The sequence below is a fragment of the Peromyscus leucopus genome, chromosome 22, assembly GCF_004664715.2.
Source record: "Peromyscus leucopus breed LL Stock chromosome 22, UCI_PerLeu_2.1, whole genome shotgun sequence".
Classification (NCBI taxonomy): domain Eukaryota; kingdom Metazoa; phylum Chordata; class Mammalia; order Rodentia; family Cricetidae; genus Peromyscus; species Peromyscus leucopus.
In genome coordinates this window covers 34,282,471-34,305,559 of record NC_051081.1, presented here as the reverse complement: position 1 = coordinate 34,305,559, position 23,089 = coordinate 34,282,471, and the positions used below count along the sequence as shown (strand labels likewise).

Genomic DNA, 23,089 nt, shown 5'->3' with positions numbered 1-23,089 from the left:
AGAGCACAAGCTTTTTGATAAAAAGGAATGTTGTATAGAGGTATTAAATAAGATCTAGAAAAAAGTAAGTGGAGGGTGGTCCAATGAGTTTCGGTTAGGCAGGGGGATGTACCCATTTCTACTTGACAAAATTAATCAGAAGTGACTCTGGAAAATAATACCTACATAAGCTATCTCTACCTCTGTCTCTTTCTCTCTCTGTCCCCCTCTTCTCACTTTGAACAGTAATCCAGCAGATGGTGGGGATGAGTTCTCACTGAGCCTGTAGAATTCTTAACCCAGGGAGTGCTCCAGCACTCCGATGTGTGGAAAGGAGGCTCAGGATTGGGAACCACCACCAGCAGGAGCAAAGCCCAGGGGGGCTCAGCTGTGTCTCTTTGATGCATCTTTCTCATCTTCCTTTTGGGTTTGTTTGCACTTTCTCTGGCACCTGCATATTTCCTAGCATTTGAATGAGGAGAAAAGGACTAAATTCAGAAATACCTATTGCATCATGGGACAGAATAGCCAAGGTTTTATTATGTACATCATTTTCCTTTTCTTCTTCTTCTTCTTCTCCTTCTTCTTCTTCTTCTTCTTCTTCTTCTTCTTCTTCTTCTTCTTCTTCTTCTTCTTCTTCTTCTTCTTCTTCTTCTTCTTCTCCTTCTCCTCCTCCTCCTCCCTCCTCCTTCTCCTTCTCCTCCTCCTTCCTTCTCCTCCTCCTTCCTTCTCCTCCTCCTCCTCCTCCTCCTCCTCCTCCTCCTCCTCCTCCTCCTCCTTGTTTGTTTGTTTTGTTTTTCAAGACAGGGTTTCTCTGTATGGTTTTGCGCCTTTCCTGGAATTCACTTTGTAAATCAGGCTGGCCTCGGAAATCCGCCTGCCTCTGCCTCCTGAGTGCTGGGATTAAAGGCATGCACCACCACCACCACCTGGTTTCATTTTCCTTTTCTTAAATATATTCTTTCTGCTTATACTTAATCAAATTCATACCATATTCACTGACATGTTTTAATGCCCGTAGACTCTGAACTCGGGTCTTGATCTGGATTCCTTAGGTTGATAAACAACACAGTGAGTCAGAAGGACCTTTCATTCTAAATCTCTGACTTAAGTAATGGAGGCCACCCCCAGTTCTCTGTATTCAACTTTCCTTCTCTCCTCCTAATCCCCTTACTCTGCTTTATCTTTCCTGTGTAACGTTTGTAACATACTATGTATTTTATTTATTTATAAGAGAATCTTACTCTCTCCTGCCTGGAAAAAAACAACAACCCTGATTTGAAAAGTCTAAATTTTGTAAACTGAGGGTGCTTAAATACTGGAGCATCTGACATGCACACCTCTCAGGATTTCTCTGAACAAGATTTTGTTTTAGAAATGCTTTGTGCTTATAGCTTGTCAAAAACTGCACAGTTTTTGTATAAACAATATTCAGCCCTCATTTTGTCGTCACTCTAGGAATCAGGGTCAGTCTCTAGTCTAGGTTAGTACCTCTTCGGATGTAACTCAGATGGTGCAAACCAGATTTCTGACATACTATGTAGTAGCTTTATTATAGTCTCTTATGCCCACAGACTGGTTTTGCCAGTAATGCTTATGGATTGGTTGTAAGCACTTCTGAATTGAGAGATACCGTGGCTTTTTTTTTTATAGTCCTCCCATGTGACCCATAGTTATTAACATTTTTGGTTCAGCTAATGTCTGTCAGCAATTAGTTAATTGGTAGTTTGTACCCATAGTGACACTAATGTTCTCAACATATAGGGACTTGTTTAATGGCTTCTGTCTTAAAAAGATTAGCATATCAAAGGAGTATCACATAATGATAAATTATACTTGTATTTACTTTCATTTCCAGAGTTAATTGTTAATTTTTTCTATAGTCTTTTGATATTTGGAGAGAGCCTCAATTGAGAATAATCATGCAAGTGAATCATGACCTAAAATGAAATGTTGACTCATTATATTAGATGTAGCCTTGACTGGTACCATTTTTCAAATTTGAGTTTTCTATAATAAAATATAAATGATTATGGTTTAAGACTCCTGAGATAAACACTGAAGATCTTCCCAGCTAAAGAGACTTCCTAGTTTTTATGCACTGTACCTGGAACTCCAGGAGGCTTCAAATTGGAAAAGCAAGTGCAGTGTTTCCTTTCATTCATTTGCTTGTTCTGTTATCCCTGCATTAATCGTTTGTGTTTCTCAACCAACTCCCTGTGTATGTGGTGTATTCCATAACTGGAATGCAAGGGCTTTTAGACTCTTAAGAACTCGCCTCTTGTAAATATTCATCATAAAAATCAGGAACCCCTTTCCGTTGTAGTCCAAAGGCTGAGCCAGGAGCACGTTTGGGTCTCAGCAGAATATCATAGCTGTTATTATCTTGCCATGTACGTGTGAGTGCCTGACACACTTTTGTGGAGGAAGAAGGCAACATTCTGTAGGTTTAGCAGATTTGGCATCTTTTCCTCCCGTTTTAGCCTGTGGCAGTTTCAAATGGCGCAGATAGAAGCCCTGGAAATGTATCCTTGTACATTTTCAAATGTCCCTTACTACGTTTTAACCATCCCCTGTTTTGCAAATGCTACCATTAGTGGTTACAATAATCGTCTGTAATGCTAGCTTCTAAGAACCTGGGTACAAGAGCCTCTTTTCTAATTTCCCGGATGGGAGGGTACACATGTACAAGCCTGTTAGAATTGCAGAAACTGGAAGCAGCGCTGCGTGGGTTTGTATTTTTGGAACTCTTTGGGCTTATTTAAGCACCCCAAACCAAACCTAGCTATCCATCAGCAGTCAGATACCAATTCAAGGAGAATCCGAGTCTTACCAAGAGGAGTAAACACTGCAGTAGTTCAGAAGATAAATTAGAAACAACCGGACCAGGGTCTCAGGCGCTTTTTCTGCAGACCATCAGATTTAAGGATTGACCATGTAAACCAGAGTCATTCTTTGGAAGGATTGTCTTCAAGCCTTTGTGTTCTTTACTTGAATGATAGTGAAAAGGAAAATTTTAAAGGTGGTAAGAGAAATAAGTAGAAATTTTCCACAGGCATATGGAATGAAGCTGCCATTGGTAAATGACCTCGGTGGCCCCTGGGGTTTTTTGTAGTGTGTTTTTGCAGGGTTTGTGATTTGTAATCACAGCTTCCAGCCTTGACTTCTCACAATAGAACTCCAAAGCTGACACGGACAGTCATTGTGCTTTCTTTCCGGTTACCTTCATTATGTCCACAGTCTATAGATGATGACCCCTCCACACTTGGATCACAGAGTGAAGCCGTGTAGATGGATGGCATGTCTCTAAGTGATGGATGATATCTAAGTGTTAGAGTCATAGAATTAGGTAGTGTCTGTCTGTTGAGTACTCTTAAGTATTTTTTTCTCACTTTCATCCTTCGTTTTATAGAAAAGAGGATTCCGTGTTGAATATTTTACCTCCTGTAAAAGAGCAAGGAGACATAAGAATGTGTAGACTCTCAACCTGGGCTCTGCTGTTAAAACCATCAGTGCCTGTAGAAGAACTTCATTGTCAGGGAGGGACCAGGGCCAGCACTTGGTCTCCAGAATCCACTGCTGATAGCGCCTGCAGGAAAGCAGCTTCCAGAAGTTATCATCAGACGCAGAGAACAAAAGGCAGGAATTCCGATTCGCTAGTCTTTCGGCTGGTGCAGTCAGCAGACATGGCGGCTTGTACTGCCCCGCACCGCACCGTGTGCGGCCTTCCTCTCACCACTTCCTGTCGCTCCTGCCTGCTCCCCCAGTTTGCGTAAAGCAAGCAGAAAGCCGTGTTTCCTCGTGTCATAATACCTAAAATATATTCTAGAGGAATTATAGACCTACCTGAAAAAAACACAGTGTTAAATGAAAAACTACAGCAACAGTAATATCATCTGTTATTGACTAGACTTAATTTCATTTGTAAAATTATCTAAATTTTCTGTGATGTTATGAGAACCTCAAAATAAATGCCTACAGTTAGAATGAGAGAAAATATTTATAATACATGCTGTAGGAGAGGGTTAATAGAAGTATTAGCCAACACAAAAGATCGGAGTATCTTAAAGACAAGTCCGCAGTGGACCTATCAGTTATGCAGAAGCAATGTGGATGTCCAAGAAACAAGTGAGAAGTTGCTTCAGCTCAACACTGGATTCTAAATTCAGATGCCGTCTCCAGCCATCAAACTGCCAACATTAATTTAAAAAGAATGAGAGGTGGCAGTGTTACCAAGTGACTGAGAAGGAAGGGAAACAGGCGCTCTCACATCCTTCCAGATAAGCACTGGCCCAGATCTGCATTTCTGAAAAGTGTTCGGTTAAAAAAGTCCATTAGATGCTACTGAAATAGAAGGTATTTGTGACCTTTAAACTTACTTACCTATTAAGAATTAGGCATTAGCCGGGCGGTGGTGGCCCACGCCTTTAATCCCAGCACTCGGGAGGCAGAGGCAGCCGGATCTCTGTGAGTTCGAGGCCAGCCTGGACTACCAAGTGAGTTCCAGGAAAGGCACAAAGCTACACAGAGAAACCCTGTCTCGAAAAACCAAAAAAAAAAAAAAAAAAGAATTAGGCATCTTACTGCTAAAGACTGTCTATACACATATACAAGATACATCAAACCATTGTCACGTGGCTAAGACTTACAAGCAACCTGAAGGTCTGTTCCTAGGGAAATGGCTAAATAGAAGATATATACATGCTGGCAAATAGTATGTGGCTATTAAAAAAGCAGTTAGTAGAGTGATGTGCGTAATAGGATCCCATTTTAGGGAAAACCAAACAGGAGGTTAAAGAGGAGTATGTGTGTGTGTGTGTGTGTGTGTGTGTGTGTGTGTGTGTGTGTGTGTGTTTATGAGTGCTGGGAAAGCTGACTGAGGCAACACTTAATATTGATTACTTTTAAAAATAAGTAGTAAGGTAAGAATGGAAGAACTAATTTAAAAGTAAATTTCTATATGGTTAGGCTTGTTTAAAGAAAAAAAGCCTAATTTTTATAGTGTAAAACAAACCAAACAAACAAAAAACAATTTAAGAACTTAAAAAGAAAAAGATGAAAATGGAAGAGCCAAAAGCCTGAGACAGAAAATTAGAACCATGTTTTTCAGAATTAAGAAAGGAAAAAGAGAGGAAAGAGCCCTTGGAGGCAAGTGGCCATCCCTGTGAAGCGCTGTTAGAGTGTGGGGAGCCGAGGACAGAGCTCTCGCTGTATATGAAGGTGGCTTGGGAAGCTGATCCATCGAACCAACAGTGCTAGGTTAGATGAGTGGACTTGGGCAGGGGAGCTGATCCATTGACCAACAGTCCTAGTTAGATGAGTGATCTCGGGCAGGAAAGCTGATCCATTGACCAACATTCCTAGTTAGATGAGTGGGCTCGGGCAAGGAAGCTGATCCATTGACCAACACAGTCCTAGTTAGATGAGTGGGCTCAGGCAGGCCTTTTTCAATCCTTTCCATTCATAGGCCCTTATTTCCTGTTAACTTTTTGTACAACCCTGTTTATAAAGCTATATAAAATATGTATACATACCAAATATTTGTTGATAAATATCTTAAGGAAATATGTTTTAAAGGAAAGTTTTAGTAGACATGTAATTTTACCATGTACTTAAATGAAAAGTAAATTTGCATCCTGGTGAGATGATGCATTTGCTTCTTTTTACATAAAGACATAAGTCTTGGGTGAATATTGAATTGATGGGCATTTTGATTCTAGCACTGTCAATGTTGAGGAGATGTCTTTGTATAATACAAGGTACAAAATGGCAGAGACATGTTTAGGGCGGATTCAGAATTGCTGAAAATTCTATCCTAACCTCAAACCAGAATTAATTGAGGCCTTTTTTAAAAAAATGAAACTCAAGTCAGCAATTCAAACAACAGTTATTAAAATCAAGCATTGTAACTCAGTAGAAACCTAAAATAAACTGATTAGTTACTTGCTGAGGAATGTTGTAGAAATGTCTTTGAATTTGTAATCACATCATTGTGTTGGTATAAAACCACCATAGTTCATGACATACAGTGTCGAGTCTGAGCCCGGTGTTTCAGGACACACTCCTGTATGTATGGTGTGATGGCATGCGTAGTACACGGTGTGCAGGTTGTGTGTTAGGACTAAGACATCGGGAGGATGCAGGATGCTTCGTGGACAAGCTCTGCTTGAACCACCTTGGATGAACTTTGCATTTGACTTTGAATTAAACTTGCGTTATTGCGTGTTCAGACACTTTTTCCTTTTGTCAAGATTTTTGTGCCTCCCTCAGTTAGTTACACTGAGCCTACCTGGAGTCGGGCATGATTTTCCTCCTCCTTGTCTACTTTTATCTGTATTTTATCTAGAGCAGGCCATTTGGCTCAACAGAAAGGTCTGGGCCCAGTACGACCATCCATTTTATAGCTCTTCTTCTTCTAGTTTTCACACTCAAGTGCTCCAAAGGCCCGTGATCACAGACACTGAGAGCCATGCACTCCCCAGCTCCAGTTACATCGGTGGTGTTTGAACCCATTGGGAGCTGTGGAGGCTTGCTTCCTGGTTATGGTGTGGGCTCGTGCTGTAGCTGATGGAGGAGAGTAAGGATGCTGCCTCTGTGTTTGGGGGGTGTGGTTCCCATCAAATTACATCACCTGGTCTTCTTCAGTCTTATTTGGAATTTGCAATATTTTTGTATAGCCCCCATTCAGACCTTGGCAGGATAGGACTGGTCCTTTGAACAGCTTTGAGATCAAGTCCAAGTGAACCAGAAGTGAGACGTAAGTGTGGGTTGTTTGTTGGTGTTTCTCAGCTTTTCGTGGTTGATGTCCTTCTCCATGCGGCCCATCATCTCGTGCAGGCAGCCAGGACACTTAGGTGTGTTCACTGTGCTCTAGGCTGGTGAGCAAATGTTGTAACAGGTAGATGTAGAACCTGAAGGCCAAGGCCTAGGCAGTGAAAAGCTTGGCCATGGAGATGGCTGAAGCAGGTGGCACCTACAAGTTCCCACCTAACCCTTGCTTCTTATTTCCTCCTAATTTTTATTTTTAAAACACGGGAGAGACTTGATGATCCTTGTCCCTGTGTATCCACGTCACACGTGCACAGTAAGAAACCGAACAAGGATACTGAAGATGCTCAGGCTAAGCAGCATGTGTGTGTGTGTGTGTGTGTGTTGACCAGCTTCCTGGGATGCAGGAAAGGGAGTGGGGTTTGGACAGATGGAGGCCTGTGCCTGAGGCTCTCAGTGCTCACACAGAGTTCAAGCCTAGGCCGGGACCCCTTGCTTGTTCAGGACCTGCGAACTGATTGAGAATTACAGGTCAGTTTTTACCCTTCCCAACATGAGAACGACATCCAGGGCTAGTGTTTTAGGTTTTGTACTTGACTTAGAGACACTGCCAGGTTACTAGGGTTGCAGAAACGTGGTGTGTCAGATTAAAGTCAATTGAAGTCAATATTGATAGAGTTATTCTGATTCAGCATTTTATTCCAGACTCTGGCAGACAACTTGGTACTTGGCAATAATCATAAAGCACATGCACATAGTTAGAAGTTCCCAATTTTGATTCAGTACACTTCATCAGTGCGTCATCAATACTCCATTGAATTAGTTCTGATATTTGGTTGTCAGTCTGGTATTCAATACTTATCAATTCAGTTTACCATTAACCCCAAGATGTCCTCTGATGGATTAATCAGTAATTACAATTCTTAGATTAATAGGGAGTTTGTCTTAAAATACTCTCATAACTGGGCATATATGATAAATATGTGTTGCAGTTCACAAGTAAATCATCTATCATCACTTTGTTAAAGTAGATCAGCACCTACCCCACTCAGCCTTGTGTTTATATAGTGGCTGGCATACTTTATACTTCATGGGAATATATTTCCTCTGGATTTTTACTATTTAAATAACTTAGAGCATACTATAAAGGTTGGTATAATGAGGTTATTGGGCCCATATTTTAACATTTGCTGGTGTTTTAAGATATAAATTATGTTTTTAGCAATATGTTTACTCAATGTGTTAACTGTGCTTCTGTCTAATTTGTTACCATCGTATCCATTCCCCTGCTTCACTGAGTATGTGGGAACAAGTAAAGTAGTTGAAGGCCATGTGCCTTATTGTGGTAGGCTTCGGTCGAGAAGTTTCCTGGGCACCACCCTTGAGTATGCTGGACCATTTGGGTGAACGAAGACAACTCACAACCATGGCTTCATGCCCCTAGGCTGTGAGCTCCTCACTGATAAGATTCCAGAGTAAGCTGGGCATAACAATACAGGCTGTATCCTGACCTTCGGGAGGCAGGAGGATCTTGAATTGGAGGCTGTCCTGGGCTCCATAATGGGACCCTGTCTCAAAAAATCCAAAGTGTGCAGAGAACAGGTTCTCATGCTGTTTTTCACTTCCTTTCTAAGGATGTAAATGAAGACCCTGGAGAAGATGTGGCCCTCCTTTCTGTCAGTTTTGAGGATACGGAAGCCACCCAAGTGTACCCCAAGTTGTACTTGTCACCCCGAATTGAGCAGTAAGTGTCAGTGTCGTTGACATGATGAGCCAGATGCTTCTACTTAGTAAGCCATGTGTCTCCCTCTTCCTTTTATGCAGTGTGAACTCTTAAACATTTTTTTAGTTTTCTTTTCTTAGAACTTGGTTTATTGAGGGATTTTTTTTTTTAAAGATGTTTTTCTTTTGTGGACACAAGTCCACGCACCTGAGTGTAAGTTCACCACTTGCATGGATGTACCAACAGAGGTCAGAAGAGGCCATCAGGTCCTCTGGAATTGGAGTTACAGGCAGTTGGAAGCTGTACTATGTGGGTACTGGGATTTGAACTTAGGTCCTCTGCAAGAGTACCCAATGCTCTTAACTGCTGAGCCATCTCTCCAGCTCTAGGGTGATGGTTTTGGTGGTACAGTACATGCAGATAGTACTTACAAGTGTAATCTTTTAGTGAATCTTATTCATGCAATTTAAGGTCTCTGTATTGTGTGTCTGAGTCCTTCAGAGAATTGTAGGTATAACAAGTCCAAATTGTTATTCTCTTGGGGTATCTCTAGGGGTTTGTAAGTAGTAGTTGTAGCCTGTAGAGGACTGCCTAATAATGTCCGACCTAACTTATATATTTGAAACTGTCAGAGTTATTTGTGGAGATATAACCAGTTTCTTTAAGATATTAAGCAAAAAGTTAATCAGAAACTGATAAAGGCAATATTAAAAGTAGGTATTTGAAAATGATGATGTTTGAGTTCTTTCTTGGTTTAAATAGCTCTATGTGGTTTGATGCAATGTCCAGTCACATAGTGAAAACAGTTGGCTAGCATGCTTGTGTCTACTCAAGTAACTTTTCTCATTAGTCATGAATTTCATGAAGACTCGCATCACAATGTGCTTCTTGTTGGCCAAATGCTTTAGTAGTTTACCCCACTTCAAAGGATGCTGAGGTCCATTGAAAATGGATCATGAGCAGATTTGGTTGGGAACTTCTGACAAGACACATTTTTCATCAAGAGAGAAATTTGTACTGATTCCGACTGAATGCACTATTAAAGTTCTCTGCAGGTCATTTAGTCAGGGTTGGCAGACTTCTGTCTGTGAGTTGATGTGGTTGTCACCCGACATTAATACCCTGAGCTGTTTTCATGCTCTCTGACCTCAGTTGCTCTGAGTTACGAGTCATGGACACCCCATCTTACAAATTAATATGATGCCCATACGTGGGAGACTGTGAAAATCAGTAATGTACAGGCATTCTCTCGTTTACTTATGTATCTCTAATAAGAGCTAGAGTGGGGTTTCACAGTGGTAAGACTGTATTTTGCCCTGCCTCGTGCACGAATTTTCAACTTAAAATACTGACCCACGTTAATTAAAGGCCATAACTGGAGGCAACAATACAGTATAAAAGGGAGAGGTTCCAGAGTCAAACAGAGCTGCATACACCCAGATTCTGGCCCTTAGCAACTAGTGAAGTATTAATGCCTCAAGTCTTCTATCTTCATAAAATGGAAATACTGGTACCTATTTAATAACGTTATTTTTAGTATTATATTAATTACTGTTCATAGAGTGTGAGGTATAGAGACCAGCACTGGGGCAGCCCTCACCAAATAGTAGCTGTTAGTGCTGCCGATTTGATGAGAGTTCATGGCAAACGAGTGAGTGAGTCGGTAGATGAGAGGGAAGAGTCGGAGGAGAAAGAGAAAAGGATGGTATGCACTTGTTATGGACACTCAATATGAACTTGATGAGTTAAATTCAGATGTTTTGGTGGTGAGAAAGTTAGAGAAAAACATCCCAAGATGTCTGAGAAATGAGTACGTTAGTTACCCATAGGCGGGTAATTGCCCCCTCCGAGTGTTGTTTGTCGGTTACGGGGGTGGAGTGTAGGGTCTCACACGTGTTATGCAAGCGTTCCGCTGTTGAGCTATGTCTCCAGTCCAGTGCTTACTGTTTAGTTAGAAATCAGTTCTCACTCAATTCCCCAGGCTGGTCTTAATGTAGCCCAAGCTCACCTCGAACTTGGAAATCCGCAGCTCCTCAGCTGCTGGGATTGCCAGCCTGTGCCACTAAGTCTAACTTGAAAGATTCTTGTTCTCCTGGACTGAAGCCAGGTGATTTCTCTGAAGTAACTGTGCCCAGTTTGCAAAGATACTTGCTAAGAAAATATCCTTCTTCTAAAAACCTAAGATATGGCGAGACAATTGAGTAAGGAAAGGTGTATTTTAAGTCACTTTTCCTAGTTCTACAACTCAGCTCTTAGGCTGGGTGTGGTGGTGCACGACTTTAATCCCAGTACTGTGGAGGCAGAGGCAGGCGGGTCTCTGTGAGTTCGAGGCCAGCCTAGACTATAGTGTGAGTTCCAGGACAGCCAGAGATACACAGAGAGGCCCATCTCAAATAAGAAAAACAAAACAAAACAAACAAACAAACAAACAAACAAACAAACCCTAAAGCTAAACAAATAACCAGAAGCCCAGCTCTCAGTGCCCCCTCCTTATGTGGAGGACCAGCTGTAGCCTGTCGTTTCCACTGCTTTCCTGCCTTTCCCCTCTGTCGGTCTTTTCAGCTGAAATGTCCTCAGTCCATCACTCTGGCTGCCGTACCTTTACTGTCTAAAGCTATTCCTTCTGTCCACACTGTAGTAGTCTCCCTATCCTGGGGAAGTGCACATATTCTAGGCTTTCTTCAAATGCCCTCACTACCAGCACTGCCTCAGAGCGGTCTACCCTCCCATCACTCTAAATCCGTCTTCATCTTACCATCGACCTACCTGTGATGTGCATCCCTTTAGTCCTTTGCTGGGCTGCACACTCCTCAAGTTGATGAAGACGTGTGCCATCCCATAGTGCCTTGCACAACAATGGCGGAACTGTGAGTCTTGTAGGTTAGTATGTAATTCTCACCCCCAACTTGGAATGGCTGTACCGAGAGCTTTGCCATTTTTCTTGGTTCATACAAAGTCACCTCATGCAGCTGTATTTCTAACGCTAAGCAAACAGCCAGGCCTTATATTTCTTCAAGTAGAGGTTTTCAACGTGAGGTTTCAGAGAAGGGTTAAAATGGAGGATGGTAAGGTTGAGGTATGGATCTGTGAGGGCTTACACATTTGCTAAATTGATTCCAGTCTTTCCCTAAGCCCTTATCTGCGGTCACATGTTCTGGGGATCTCATTTACTCACAATCCACGGAAGTCTAAAATATTAAGCAGAAAGGTTTAGAAATAAACGATTCATAAGTTTTAATTCGTGCAGCATCTTGAGAGGCCGCATACAGTCTCGTGTGGTCCTGCTCCATCTTGCCTAGGGTAAGAGTTGCCTGTTTGTCCAGCTTTCCCATGCCGTACGCTCTCCCTACCTGTTAGTCATTAGTAGATTTCTTATCAGATTGGCTGTCATGGTCTCACAGTGACTGTGTTCAGGAAACCCTACTTTACTTAATAATAGCTCAAAGTGCAGGGATAGTGATGCTGGTAATTCAGACATGCCAGTGAGAAGCCCTGGCTTGCTTAAAGGGATTTCACTTAAAGTGGAAAGGTGAAAAATTTTCAACTTGTGAGTTGGGCATGGTGGCTGGGCACAGTGGCTGAGCACTTTGGAGGTAGAGGCAGGAGGAGGAGCACTATAAGTTTGAGGCCATTCAGTTCACTCAGTTTTATAGTAAGCAAATCTTGTTTCTATGAAATTATGAAGGAGATACCTGTGCTAGTTTTCTCTTGCACATTGGACTGTAGAAGTTGCTCTTGTTCTGTTTTGTTGTGATTATTGTTAATGTCACATTTCGTATTTATAAATTGAACTTTGTCATAGTTAAGTATGTACATAGCAAAACCCAGGGTATCTGCCATTCAGTACTGTCTGTGGTTTAAGGCATCTGCTGAGGGTCCTGGAGCATATCCCTCATAGATAAAGGGGACTGTTGTATCTAGCTAATTCTTCAGAGTTCAGAGCATAAAAGAGGAATACTGTCATTTCAGGAGGATTCATGTCATATCATGGGATAAGTTTTCAGACATGAGTGAAGGGGGATTAGTTTTATCTTGGACATTGTGTTAAGCTTTCATTTGCTCCCTATGTTTTGTGTTACCCAGCCAGTTCTCAGCTATGGGAAAGGCATTCCTAACTAGACTTGCCTGGCTGTTGCCTTAGCTGAGGGTCTGTTCCTTTTGGTTTCTGCTTTGGTGCTTTCTGAGAAGTCCCAAGCCTCATGCAGGATATCTCACAGGCAGAAGCTCCAGGAGACCAAAAGCCTGTTTTATATTATTTTAAAATGGTCAAAGAAATCTAGCTTCTCCACCTCCCAGTACATGGGCAAAGGGAAATTCCAGGCCTGTCTGGCTATTATCACTCTGCCCCAGCTTGTCTGTGCAGTAGGCAAGGATATTAACTAGTCCCAGAAATAGAAATAGAAAAATACTAGTTAGGGTGTTGTCATCACATGAAGGCAAAGGGATCAATTTGTTAGACTCTAAAGATTTTAACAATATGAGTACCAAATGTCTCCAAACTAGACAGTCCCCACGAAAAGGAACATCTGTCAGATACATTGGTCAAAAACTCCCAAGTGCATTCTGATTTTATGATGCTCTGAAATTTGTGTTTGTCCAGGACCTGGAAATAGTTGCCTGGTGCCTTTGACAGCCCTGTTGCACATGGCTTGCATGCCCTCATGGTGCAGAGATGCCTATTGTCTTCAAGCCTCCCACTGTGCATGCATCTAGCTTAAAGAATAAACACTTCTAAGAAGAACGTTGTGTTCTTCATGCATGAGGGACATTTATGAAGTAAACATATTTCATGTATTCTGTACATTTGTTTTCTAAGGGATCAAAACCAGTCCTTTGATTTAGACCTTAAGTTTGGCTCGTTGAGAGAATGAAGCCAGTATGCACAAAGAAGGATGCAGGCGAGCACAGTGAGGAGGAGGAGGAGGATTAGCTAGTGGTCAGAAACGCAGAATATTAGATTTTGGTTGCATATTAAAAAAGGGAGAACTCATTTCTGAACCAGTTGCCTTGCTTTTTCCTGGCAGAAGAGCTGTGAATGTTGAGGTTACATCATCAGAGCTGGCACTAAATGTGCCGTACCTTCCCCTCGGTCCCAGACTGTTGGCAATTCCCGCCGTGAAACGAAAGGTGAATTGGGCATCGGAGACAGCCTAGTGCTCATCTCGGAAAGGTGTGGGCCGCTTTCCTGGCTCCAGCCACTGTCTGGGAGTGGTTTGAAGAAAACCAGCTCCGTCACTCCCTGGGCTGTTCCCACTCAGTGCATAAAAAAGAGGACTTCAGCCCCTGAGGCAGACCAGGTGGCATCTTTCACAAGTACAGAATTTGTTTTTAGAACTTTTTTTGTTGTTAAGTTACAGCCCGCCTTGGAAATAAGTACGCAGAACTTACCAGCTCGTAAATGTCCACCCCTAGCGAGGCCTGTGTGCCTGCACACATGCATGTGGTCATCCTTCAGCAGGAGCAGCCCTGCAAGAACTGAGCAAGTGCACGGCCCTTTGCTGGTGTGCCAGAGGCTGTCAAGATAAATGTCATGTGGCCCTGTGCCCCAGTTTGCTCAGAGTACAGTAAGAGGCATGAAAACAACCACAAGTTGCAACTTGCGGTTAGTGAAGAAGACACAGCGAGACTTGGCGCCAGCAGCCCTCTGCTCCTCCGTTTTTGGGGTGACAAGCCTGGCTCAAGTGACTTGGGGCTCCATTTCTCCTTCTGAAAGGGGGGCAAACTCAGTTTAATTGTGTCTACTCCAGTGAGACAATAGGAAAGGACCTTTTGTAGTGCTCAGCCCATGGTCAAGGCTCAGTTAGTGCTTTCCAGGTTGTAGACATAATTTGAAAACTTGGTAACATTGTAAGAGCTCGGAGGAGACTGCATTTCTGTCTGGCTTGAGGAAGGGAACACTGGAAGGCTTTTGAAGGCCTAGCTTTTCTGATGTCCTATGACTTCTCTAGAAATTAAATAAGCAACACGGGGACAATACATGTGTTTAGTGCTTTCAGATGTTTAAGTTGCTATTCATTTTACTCTGCTGTATGATGTCCATAATGGTGTTCCTGGCATGTGTTCTCTGTAGAGCTTTCCTCCCCTGGAACCTGGTGTTCATAGGCCCTTCCTGCTCTCCTTCACTGGCTGTTTCCTTTGTCAGCTCATGAAATTGGACTAAATTGCGTTTCCATGATCATTTTTTAATTTTTATTTTGAGTGTGTATGTTAATGCAGGTGTGTGCATGCCACTGCATACACATGGAAGTCAACATACTCTAGGGAGTCGGTTGTTTCCTGCTACTTTAGAGGCCCTGAGGCTCAAACCCAGGTTATCAGGCCTGGGACAAGCGCCTCTGCCAGCTGAGCTGTCTCGCCAGCCCCCTAGATCAGTTTTCTTTCTTCTTAAATATTTTCTTTGAGGGTTTTATTTACTTTTACTTTATGCGTATGGGTGTTTTGTCTGAATGTATGTCTGCGCACCATATGTGTGCAGTGCCTTCAGATGCCAGAAGAGGAGGTCATTGCTTCTGGAATTGGAGTTTAGATAGTTGTTAGCCACCACATGGGTGCTGGGAACCAAACCTCTGCATAGCAACCAGTGCTTTTAACGCTGAGCCATCTCCCTCGTCTCTCCCCGCCCCAGATCATCTTCATGGCCTTCATTGTGGATGACTCCTTGGTCTTCATCTCTACTATTTTTCCCTATCTTAGAAAACTGCTTTTCTGGCCATTTGATGGACATTTGTGTTCGTATTCCATCCATCACCTCAAATTCACATGTCTGAATTATCAAAATGTCAAAACCCAATCTTATCATCTTGAGTAAGGTGGCATTTTCCCTTACCCTTCTTCACTTCATCCTCCTCTGCTTCTCCTGGGTGCTCAGGTTCACATCTCCCAGGCATCTTGACACTGTCTCCCTTCGTGAAGCAGCCAGTGTCTAATGCTGGACTCCACTCTCCGGTGCCTTCCACTCTGTCGTTCCTCCCTCTAGCTGGTTCTGTCCTGTCGCCACACCCCTGATGGGCTCTTGACTCTTGCTCTCTTTCTGTTTGACCGCCAGTTAACTCCCAGTTTTAGCTTTCAGTCTATTTCTCTTTGGCACAGAGCCGTCGCTGTCTGAAGCTCCCCTCACATAACGTCCTTGCTCAGACATTCCTCAAGTGATTCAGCTAGCTGTCTGGCAGTCAAGCAGTTCTGTGTGGCTGTTCCACTCACCTTTCCACCCCCATCTGGACATTTCACATAGCCTGCCATTTAGCCAAATGTGTTGTCGTTTCCTTCAACAGACTTGGTGTTTTTTCCACATCTGTACTTTTGCTCAGCCTGGTCCTTGTTCCAGAGCATTACATTTGGTTCCCCTCTCCTACAGGGTCTGCAAATGGTCTGCCCATCTTCTTAGGGCTTGGTGGTCATCTCCTCCATGGAACTTTCTTCACCATCCACCACATGCCTTCTAGTAAGACTACACTTTTTCCTCCTGTTCCTGACTCTCGGGGCATCTTGTTTTATTAAACTATAAACGCCCTGAAATTTGAGGGCTGGGGAAGACAAGGCCATTTCTTGCCAAACTGACCCTACCCTAGCCCCTCTGTCTACTAATGTGACTTCCCAGAAGGGCAGGAGTTGATTATCTCTGAGCCTAGCAAGGGAAATGGTCTCCCTTGTTGCTTTTCATTTTCACTCATATACCTTGTGGCCAGCAGCTAGCTTCCCTGGAGGTTGTACCTTGTAGTCATCAGCTAGCTTCCCTGGAGGTTGTACCTTGTAGTCATCAGCTAGCTTCCCTGGAGGTTGTACCTTGTGGCCAGCAGCTAGCTTCCTTGGGGGTTGTACCTTGTGGCCAGCAGCTAGCTTCCTTGGGGGTTGTACCTTGTGGCCAGCAGCTAGCTTCCCTGGGGGTTGAACCTTGTAGCAGCAGCTAGCTTTCCTGGAGGTTGAACCTTGTAGCAGCAGCTAGCTTCCCTGGAGGTTGAACCTTGTGGCCAGCAGCTAGCTTCCCTGGAGGTTGAGCCTTGTGGCCAGCAGCTAGCTTCCCTGGAGGTTGAACCTTGTAGCAGCAGCTAGCTTTCCTGGAGGTTGAACCTTGTGGCCAGCAGCATGCTCCCCTGGGGGTTGCTTGGCCATGCTTCTGGGACTTTACTTTGTAGGAGCCCTGTCTCACCTGAACCTTGCAGGTGGTGAACGTGCTCTTGGTCTTATGAACTTTGAACTTATCTCCTCCAACTGTGGCCTGTGGCCTCTTCTACCTCCTTTTCCCTACTGTTCCTGACAACAGCCACAGTCTTTTAGGACATATGGATAGGTTCTAATCCAGAGGCTGGGGTACACTGAGATTTGACTCAGGGAGTGACGAAAAAGGTATAGGGATCTGAAAATTAAAATAATGCTGTTTGAAATTGTAGGCAAGAGTACTACATTCAGATAAAACACAATTTAATTCAATGAGAAAATTCACGATATTGTGATTTTACTCAAATGTCCCATTGACTTTAATACCTGGCAGGGTGGAACATATCATTTTAGTTGTTCCAAAAAAATTTTTTTTGAGACCTGACCTTGTGTATCCCAGGTAGCCTTGAATTCACCTCCCAAGTGTTCGGATAGGGAATGTGATACCTTTGAGTGGGTGTGACCACCTTGAGTGCCTTTTCAAAAGTGCCTTGAAAATGTGTGACAAAGTAGATATATATATAATGTTTGAAGAACACTATCTTTTGCCAGTTGTCTCAAAAAAGGAGGCCCCATATCACTAGAGGTAATTTTGGGTTGAGGTTTAAGCACTAGTACAGCATAGTAAACATGACTTAATTTAGCCATACTTGTGTTTACATGAGTCACTCAAATAATCCTATAATAAACATTGTGCCCCTGGAGAGGCTTTTCTCCTTTGAGAAATATACAGTCCAGTGTATGCTAAGACAACCAGCTGTCAGGGGAGCTGTATATTTGCTTTTGGTGGAAAGAGCTGTCTTAGCCTCTAGGGACTTAAGATGTTCCTTTTACTGGTCTGGGAGCAGGGCCAGATGGGTTCTTCGTGACTTAGAATGGAATTCTGAAAAGTTCAGCTAGTTTTCATTAGTGAGTTTGGCCCTTTGTCTCGCCTGCGCCTCCCTGCACACCAAGAAACATTGCAAACAGACATCTATGAGGAGAAGATCAATCAGCCCCTAAATGTCATATGTTTGGCAACTTTCTGATGGGCAGCTTCCACCTCCCCAGCCTTGGAAGTCAGTGCTCATGCAGTGGTTTTGCTTAGGCCTGTTTTAGGCAGAAAATGTGTGTTTACAAGTAAGACGTGCGCAGGTCCGTGAGAACTCAGATCTCCTCAGTACGTTCAGCCTTGGGTTAATTTCCTGCCCTCAGTCACTTCTGTGCCTTATTTTTCTGTGTGTAAGGACTCACCTACACTGGAAGACACACCACATCCACATTCAAAAGACTGAGCCTCACATCTTCTGCCGAGCATCTCTAGGATATGGACCAGCATTTTTCTTGTAAGGAAGATGAGACATGGGTGGTGTTCAATTTAACACTATTTTTCACTAGCAAAGCTGTGAGCATCAGTCATTTCTGTTTGATGGAGTTGCTGTTCGTTTATATTCACAAGTAGGGAACTCCTTCTCAACAGAGAGTTAACAAAGACACTGGGCAGTTTTATAGGGAGAACCAGAGAAGTTAGAGTGTAAGAGAGGAAATGTCTTGAAGTGTCCCTGAACGGGTGGGAGATACCAGCCCTTAGCTGGCCAAGTAGAATGCCTCTCAGTCTAAATGAAAGAAGTCTACAGCCCGACTGCAAAGCACTGAAGATCGAATGTGTACAGAGCTGCACTGGTTAAAGAACAGATTGCCGCAGACCTCTTTGAAGATCTGATGAGGGCCCAGGACATTACTCTAGAAAAATGTATGGAAACACAGGTTTAAATATAGTTTTGAGAGCAACAGACTCCCCTGTAGCCAATTTATGTACCTCGTTAACATGCAAATTATGGGGAGGTGAATATGATCAAAGTATATTATATACGTGTATGGAAATGTCACAACAAAACCCATGATATTGCACAATTAATATATGCTAATAAACTATAAAACAATGTAAGAATAAAAACTTAACGAGTTAGGTTGTTTTAAGGGAGAATTATCATCTCACACTGTCCATCCCCCACCGTCCCCCAGCTCTGCTCTTCTCCACTGTTCGCTTCTATTAGTGATTTCCTCTTCTTCGGGTGGCACCAGCCATTGTATACTTTTCTCTTGCTATTGTTGCCCATCTAAACAGCTGCTGGTTGATGTGGCCTCCTTGCTGTCCCCTCACGGTCTTCTCACCCCGTCTCCGGCCCGGGCCCCGGCCCCATCGGAGCTCCTTGGTGCTGACTTTCTTCCACATTAGGTTTCCTAAAGCAGACCTGCATCCCTGTCACTTTCACTTTTTCTCCTGCACCCTCTGTGCCTCTCTCTGCTGAACACATCCGTCTAGGACGTGCTGGATCATCGTGTCTAAGAACTTCCATGTAGCGCCCCCCCTCCCCAGAGCCATGTGTTCAGCAGAGATGGTCAGACCAGGGGCGGCTCCTCCGAAGGACTTGCCTGAACTCGAGGGGAATAGGGCTGTTGCTTTCAAAGATTTTCCCCAGCAAGGTTAGGTGTTTTTTAAGCAGAAGGGCTCTGAGTTACCTACTTGGCCGTCTCACTAGAACTGGACGTCCATGGCGTCCTCTTCTGTCTCCCCCACGGACTGGCTGGCTGGCCTTGTGGATGTGTTGAATGACATTCAAGTGCCGCCCTAGTCATACAGCTATGCAGACTTTCCTGCCCTTTGTTCCTTATGCCTTTGGTTTAAACTGTCCTTGGAGAGCGCCATGCTCTCCTTACTGGGGACTGGTTTCCTAGTATTTTCAAGCTAGTTGCTATTCTAGACAGAGTGGTCCTTGAAAGACACAAACCTGATTTCATCATTCGCTCAGGTCAAAACAGAGCTCGTTATTTCTCCTCATATGTCCACCTCAGTGCTCTTGCCTGTGTCTCACTGATACCTCCTCCATCCCTGCTTCCACCCAGTCCACCACTCGATGTGAGCATGCCTTTCTTCGTGCTGTCTTCGTCTGGACTCCACCAAGCCTTTAGTTGCGCCCGTCTTGTTTCAATTACTCATCCCTTTCATCTCGGATGTCAGAACCATGCGAGGAGTTGAAAGCAATGTATTAAATAGGTGACTTAAAATTGGGAAGCAGGCGGTCATCAGGGCTGTGAGCAGGTTATTGCAGTCCTTTCTGAGTGTGAGCATGGAAGGAGAGCTTGACTACGAAGAGGTGGAACATATTAGGGTGACAGAGTTGTTCCGTGTCACACTTGTGGTAGATGTCCAATTCTCTATTTGTCAAATTATGTACTACAAAGAGCGCATTGTACTGTTGGTACAAGATCATTTCTAAAATGTTTCACAGACTCCCAGAAATGAAAGAAACATTTTAGTATTTCATATTGTAAGTTATGAATTCATAATTCTTTTTTTTTTTCTTGCTTGAGTTAGGGTCTCATCATGTAGCTCAGGCTGATCTTGATCTCTCAGTCGTCCTGTTTTGAGTTTTGGTTTTTTGGTTTTACTTTTAAATTTTGTTTTTGAAGGGAGGTTGCAAGGGTAGAGGGCAGAAGAGATGGGGTAGGGGCATGAGTGGGATTGGGATGCATGATGTGAAATCCACAAAGAATCAACAAAAAGTTTAAAAAACAAAAAGAAAGTTTGATTGATTTGGTGTCTGGTTATGGCCCCTCTTCCTAACTGGCGAAAGACCACCCACAGGCTCTGTCCTCACATGGCAGAGAGGTGCTAACATGTCTTCATTTTTTTAGAAGGACACTCAACCCCATCACAGTAACTGTACACTTATGACCTTACCTAAACTCTTGACCTTCAAAGCACCCAGTCTCCTAAAACTTAGTAAGGGCTTCATTGTATCACTTCATTGTATCATGACAAGAGGCTGGAGAGAGAGCTCAGCAATTAAGAATACTTGTTGCTTTTGCAGAAGACCCAGGTTTGGTTCCCAGCATCTACTACAGCCACTAATGTTCGTGTGTGTCACATATATTCTGTCTCCACACAGCATGTGGCCGGTCCTTACGTGATAATCAGCACACAGCACAGTAGTACACCTCTTCTGTCGTTCTTTGGCCCCATAGTGTTATGAAATAAACAGATTCGGAACACTTGCTGTAAAGGATATGTAACGAGTGATCATTTTTCCAAGAACCCTTTATTCAAATGTATTAATATTTGCTTAAGTAAAAGAACATTTTAACTTCCTTCAAAATAGCTCACATAATTACTCCGTTAGGAAGCTCTTTTTTCTATTGTTTTGTCTCCTAGCGGGATGACAGACTCATACGGAGGTCTGTCACTCGTTCCCACCCTCCCACTCGACATGAACACCTACTATAGTTCAGACCATACATGGAAATAGCGCTTAGAGGGAGCAAGGCCCCACACTTGGGGATGCTCGGGTGTTGGCTCCGACCTCCATGCAGCTTTATGGCTCACCTCTCTTCCCCTTTCCAGGCACTTGGCGCTCAGAAGCACCCTTATTTTCTCTCACCAGTGGGTTTCTGTGTCCACAGTGATGAAGGAAGTGTCATCTTCTTAGTTTTTAGAATAGAATGTGAGCACAGACTTAGAAATACATGTCAGGTGGGTTTTAAAGTTGCCCCTCTCCTCCCTAAAAAGTGCACTGACTCTATTATCCTCAGCTTATTTTCAAAGGGTAATTATTCAGTAGCTAAGTAATGCCCTGGTTCCTGATTGCAACCGTTTGCTGTGAGTGGGCGATGACTAAGACTCCTACTATGTACAGTTTGTGGATGAAGTGGAGCTCCTTTTACTGCTGTGGGAGGAGCAAAGGTCTAACATCAGTGTTGTCAGATTTTACTGTGTGGGTTTTATTAGAGAGCATGTAATTTGATCCTGGTATGTCTGATTTTGATTCCCATAATAAAGGGCTAATGATTATATTGGAGTTTTCTACACTTATTAAAATTCAGACACACTGTCTTTTACCAGCAGCACTAAAGACTTAGTGAATGGAAGTCCTTTGATTCAAAACAAATGATGAGCCAACATGCAGTGAACAGGGCCATCCGAGGGAGCGAATGATTCCATATGCGAACATTATCTTTTATAGGCATTTCAACAATATAGAGGACATCCTTGGAAAAGCTTGAGATCGCCTTTGGCCAGGTGAAGCTGGCCCACACTATTAACTTGGAGATAGATATATCAGTGGGAAAATTATTTCACCAACAGTCTCTTTTTTTCCTATATGCAAAGAAAAATTTTCCCTCCTGCCTTTTAATCCCTCTCTCCCTACTCCACCCCAATCTTTAAAAAGTATGATGTAAGGGTGGGTTGTTTTGTGCCAAGTTTTCATCCTGGAGCAGATTTTTACAGCCATGTTTCTCTGAGGAAAGGAGTTTATGACCACATGCTGATAGAACTTGTATGTCCTTATTCCTTATTCTGACCCAGTAACTTTTCCTAACTTGAATTTTGTCTGAATTTAGCATGACCCATTTAATATGTTTTAAAACTAAGGGAAGATGTTTTGAAAGCTTTTAAAGCTTTATTACTTACATCATATAATATTTCATCTCAAAACCAAATCCATTGTAAGTTTCAGATTTTTCAGTTCTTAGACTTAAGAAAACCTCTCAGAATATTTATATGTAGATACTAGTTATTCTGGTGACCATGCTTCATTGTGGCCATTCTGTTAGGATTATTTACCAGGAACTATTCACTTAATTTTTTCTAACTCTTTAAAATTTTTATTTGTGTGTGCATGCATGCATGTGTGTACATGTGTGTGCTACAGCACAGGTATCTAGGTCAACGGACAGATTCGGTTTGCAAGACTTGGTTCTCTCTTGCCACCACGTAGATCTCGGGGATCGAACCCAGGTTGTCAGGCTTGACAGAAAGTGTCTTTACCCACTGGACCATCTCACTGGCCCTCCGGCTTCTTTTGTAAAGAAGAAATAAACTTGTAAGGAGCACAGATGCCGAAAACAATCCAACTGGTTGGGAATATTTCCGTATGTAAATAACCTAGGTGTCTCTGCATTTCAGTCATCAATGACTACCATACTGATTGGTAGAAGCCCTGTTGTATATATAATACATGGTAGTTTTGTGAAGCTGCTGACCATTTGGCTATGGAAGCCCTGCGTTCCCTACACAGGTCCTGAGCCTCTGCACTGTTCACAGGGTGGGTTGAATCGCTCCCTGCTCTTATTTAGGAGGAAGGGTCGTCTCATCTGTTCATTGAAAGACACTTAGCAGCATCCTTGGCCCCTCCACACCGAATGTCAGTGGCCCCTGCCAGCCTTGGCAGTCAACAATACCTGTATTATTCCCTTTGCAGAAGGACAGTGGAGAAAGGGTATGGGCAGTGGGAGGAACGTCCTCAACCGAGGAGCAGTCTACTCTCACCAGTCTTCAGGAAGCTCCCAGGGCCTGTTTCTATCTGTGCTAAGCTTTCCCAAACCCTTCACTCAGGCACTGAACTCTTTTCATGTAAGTAGAGACAGCCGCGCCTACACAATGCACGGCGATTTGAAATGAAAGCCCTGCACCCGGAGAACCCT

General features: G+C 43.2%; 1 protein-coding gene across 4 annotated transcripts in view; it reads left to right on the top strand.

Moving 5' to 3' along the window:
• Positions 1-23,089, top strand: part of Babam2 (BRISC and BRCA1 A complex member 2) — a 373,611-nt gene that overhangs the window by 195,473 nt on the left and 155,049 nt on the right. For all 4 annotated transcript variants that reach the window (XM_028873967.2, XM_028873970.2, XM_037198068.1 and 1 more), the window contains exon 7: positions 8,382-8,491. In XM_028873967.2, the coding sequence (XP_028729800.1) occupies positions 8,382-8,491 (110 nt within the window). The remainder of the gene's footprint in view (positions 1-8,381; positions 8,492-23,089) is intronic.